Consider the following 3177-nt stretch of genomic DNA (forward strand, 5'->3'; position numbering starts at 1 on the left):
TGCCTGGGATTTCCCTCTCACCTGTTTTCCCTGCTGGAATATGAGTGTTGTAGCAGGAAATCAAGTGACAAAGAGGATGAGAAGTCTGCTGGCAGAGGCAGGTTTCCTGCCTTCTGAGAGAGGGCTTGGAGGGCTGGGAAGCAAACGAGCTCCCAGGAGACCTGAGTGCACTTGGGAGCCAACCTGGGTATCGCTGCAACCTGCTTGCCACTGGGACAGGTCAGAGACTCCCCTCTGCCTTCATGCCTTCCAAGGGGAAGCTCAGAGGAATGCCATGGCCATGCATGGGACCAAGTGAGCGGGACAGGCAGCAGGACCAGGGCATTTTGTCCATCTCTTCCTATGACTGCGTGCAGGCTGGAAGGACAAGTGGGCAGATAAGCTGGGCACAATGCAAGCCAGACCTAAACTCCAGAATGAGTGGTGATTGCTGAAGCAAGCCTCTGTTTTGCCACGTCTGCAGGTTAAGGATGCAGGTGGCTCCATGACCATTCACACCTTCGGAGCCTACTTTGGCCTCACAGTGACACGTATCCTGTACAGACCCAACCTGGAGCAGAGCAAGGACAAGCAGGGCTCCGTGTACCACTCCGACCTCTTCGCCATGATCGGTGAGTCAGCCCCCACCTCAGGGGAGCTGGTACATGCAGATGGACCACTCAGCTGCAGAGTGGTCCTTCCTGTGTCTCGGGGAAAACCACACTGAAACCAAGAAGCTCTGTATCTCAGCCTTCCATCTCTCAGAACTGGTCAGCTCCTTTCATCGATGGCTGGGCTGAGGTGGTGCCTGGGAAGGCAAGGACACGTTTTGATACCTGGTCTCTTCCAGCCCTTCCTGATACTGGTACCCTCATGGGGGGTGCAGCTCTGGGGCAGCAGGGCTACAGGATTTAACTTCCCCCTGTGCAGAAAGATCTTTTGAGGCTTTTCTAATCCCTGCATTCTCTCTTCCTCATCCCCTCCTCCCCATCCCACCAGGTACCCTGTATCTGTGGATGTACTGGCCCAGCTTTAACTCAGCAATTTCTGAGCATGGGGATGCCCAGCACCGGGCTGCCATTAACACATACTGCTCACTGGCTGCTTGTGTCCTCACCACAGTGGCCTTCTCCAGCGTGCTCCAGAAGAAAGGCAAGCTTGACATGGTAAGCTGGGAGCAGAGAGTCCTGCACTGCCCCAGGGAGTTATGATGAGGTTGACTGAGGATCCAGGAAATGATTGGCACTTGTTCTGTGCTGAATTGATACTGGATTTCAGGATATGGTAGTGAAAACAGCAGAAACCCAGAGGCTATGTTGAATAAGCACGTGGGAAGGGAGTCCTGCCGTGCTTGAGGTGCAGGGTAATGCTGTGCATGTGGTGGACCAAACTCACAGCAGAGGCTGGAGCAACTCTGCCCAGAGAGCTGCTGATGGGCACGTTGCAGAGCCGCCTTTGGCAGCGCTCTCCAGCAAGCTGAGCAGGGCCTGCGCGGCAGCTCGTGAGCAACTGGGGGGGCTGACTTGGACGTGTTATGTGTGTGGGTGACATGTCTCTGTGACAGCAGAGCTTGCGTGACACACAGGTGAGACAATTTCTGTCTCATCACAACTCCCCACCCAGATCTGTGGATGCAAAGAACGTGTGCGGTATGGGGAGTGGGAGTCTATGTGTGCCTGTGCTACAGACAGAAGCTCCCTGTTCTTCTCTTGTTTTTCACCAACAAGCAGGAAAACGGGCCTTGATATTTCCTCTAGAATCCTTTTCAGAGCTGGTTCTCCTGCTTTGCCATTCGCACCATCCCTAAGCAATTGCAGTCTCCCCCAGATGCCAAGACAGGGCGGTTTCTTCTGCAGGTGCACATCCAGAACGCAACGCTGGCAGGCGGCGTGGCCGTGGGCACCAGTGCCGAGATGATGCTGACTCCATACGGCTCCCTCATTGTGGGCTTCATCTGTGGCATCGTGTCCACAGTGGGGTATGTCTACCTCACGGTGAGTGCTGCTTTTGGGTTCTGCAGCTCTGACCCTGCTCAGGAGACCAGAAATGGATGCATTTCCCTTTGAGGATTGCTGCTTTCCATCATCCCTTATGTAGATGCACTTCTGACTCCATTTACTGTTCCAAAATGCTTGGGAAGGTTCCATCTCCCAACAGGAGAGTGTTTGGAGGATATGTTGTTATTCTATCTTGAGTTTGGTTCACATCTTTGTCTACAAGCCCTTAGCTCTTTAATGGGACACAGTATGACTCTTCCTTCTCTGCTTTTCCCAGTCCTCCATGGAAGGAACCAGTCCTTTCCAGGGCTGTGCTCATGTCCCTGATCTCTGTCTGCCTCCCTTCTCCTCAGCCTTTTTTGGAGTCCAGGTTGCACATCCAGGACACATGCGGCATCCATAACCTCCACGCCATGCCAGGCCTTATTGGGGGCATTGTGGGGGCCATCACTGCAGCTGCAGCCACAGAGGATGTATATGGAAAGGAAGGGTAAGACAGCCTGAAAATCTTCCCTGAGAATAATTTTACCTGGGGCTCCTTTGGCTGAGAGTAAAGAGCAATTAATAGCCTCTGTTAATTGACCAGAGTTGACTTTTTCTGCCTCAAAACCATGGGTTGCACTGACTATGTGGGGCTTAATAAAATGTAAAAGTCTCATCTCTTGCAGCTGGCTTCTGGTGGCATCAAAAAGTGAGCCACAACCCTACTGCTTGGCATTATTCTGGGGCACAGTGGGTAGGGAAGTGCTCTCCCTCCATCCCTGCATTGGTTTTTGGGGTCAGGTAAGCCTGAAGATCTGAAATAGAAAAGAAATGTTTGGGTTTTGGTCTCCTCCTAGGTAAAGGTTTGCCATGGGCCAAAGGGGAAGAAGCGAGCGGCATTTTGGGTTCTTGGGACACTCTCCTCCTGGTCTTTGCAGAAGAGGGATGGGGTTAGGGAGTACGTGAGGGAGCGGGAACGCACGGCTCCTCCAGGGCCGGGCAGGTCTCCTGCCAGGAGCCACCCTCGCCACCTCTGCCCTCGGCAGGTTCATCAAGGCCTTTGACTTCACCGGCGAGTACAAGGCCCGAACACCCAGCGTGCAGGGAGGGTTCCAGGCAGCCGGCATCCTGGTGTCTCTGCTGATGGCTTTTGCCGGGGGTGCCCTCGTGGGTAAGCAGGAGGGGAGTACGGGGTGGGGAGGGTCGAGTCCAGCCCGTG

The 3177-nt window shown here is 54.0% G+C and overlaps 1 protein-coding gene across 1 annotated transcript in view; it reads left to right on the forward strand.

Moving 5' to 3' along the window:
- The window catches only part of RHCG (Rh family, C glycoprotein), a gene marked incomplete at its 3' end in the record, with an annotated part of 7749 nt that extends 4620 nt beyond the window's left edge, over positions 1-3129 (forward strand). Inside the window, exons 4-8 of the mRNA XM_008942035.1 lie at positions 464-611; positions 979-1145; positions 1836-1973; positions 2330-2466; positions 3005-3129. Of these exons, the coding sequence (XP_008940283.1) occupies positions 464-611; positions 979-1145; positions 1836-1973; positions 2330-2466; positions 3005-3129 (715 nt within the window). The remainder of the gene's footprint in view (positions 1-463; positions 612-978; positions 1146-1835; positions 1974-2329; positions 2467-3004) is intronic.
- Between the last annotated feature and the right edge of the window lie 48 nt (positions 3130-3177).

This window comes from Merops nubicus, unplaced genomic scaffold, assembly GCF_000691845.1.
Source record: "Merops nubicus isolate BGI_N331 unplaced genomic scaffold, ASM69184v1 scaffold50936, whole genome shotgun sequence".
Classification (NCBI taxonomy): Eukaryota; Metazoa; Chordata; class Aves; order Coraciiformes; family Meropidae; genus Merops; species Merops nubicus.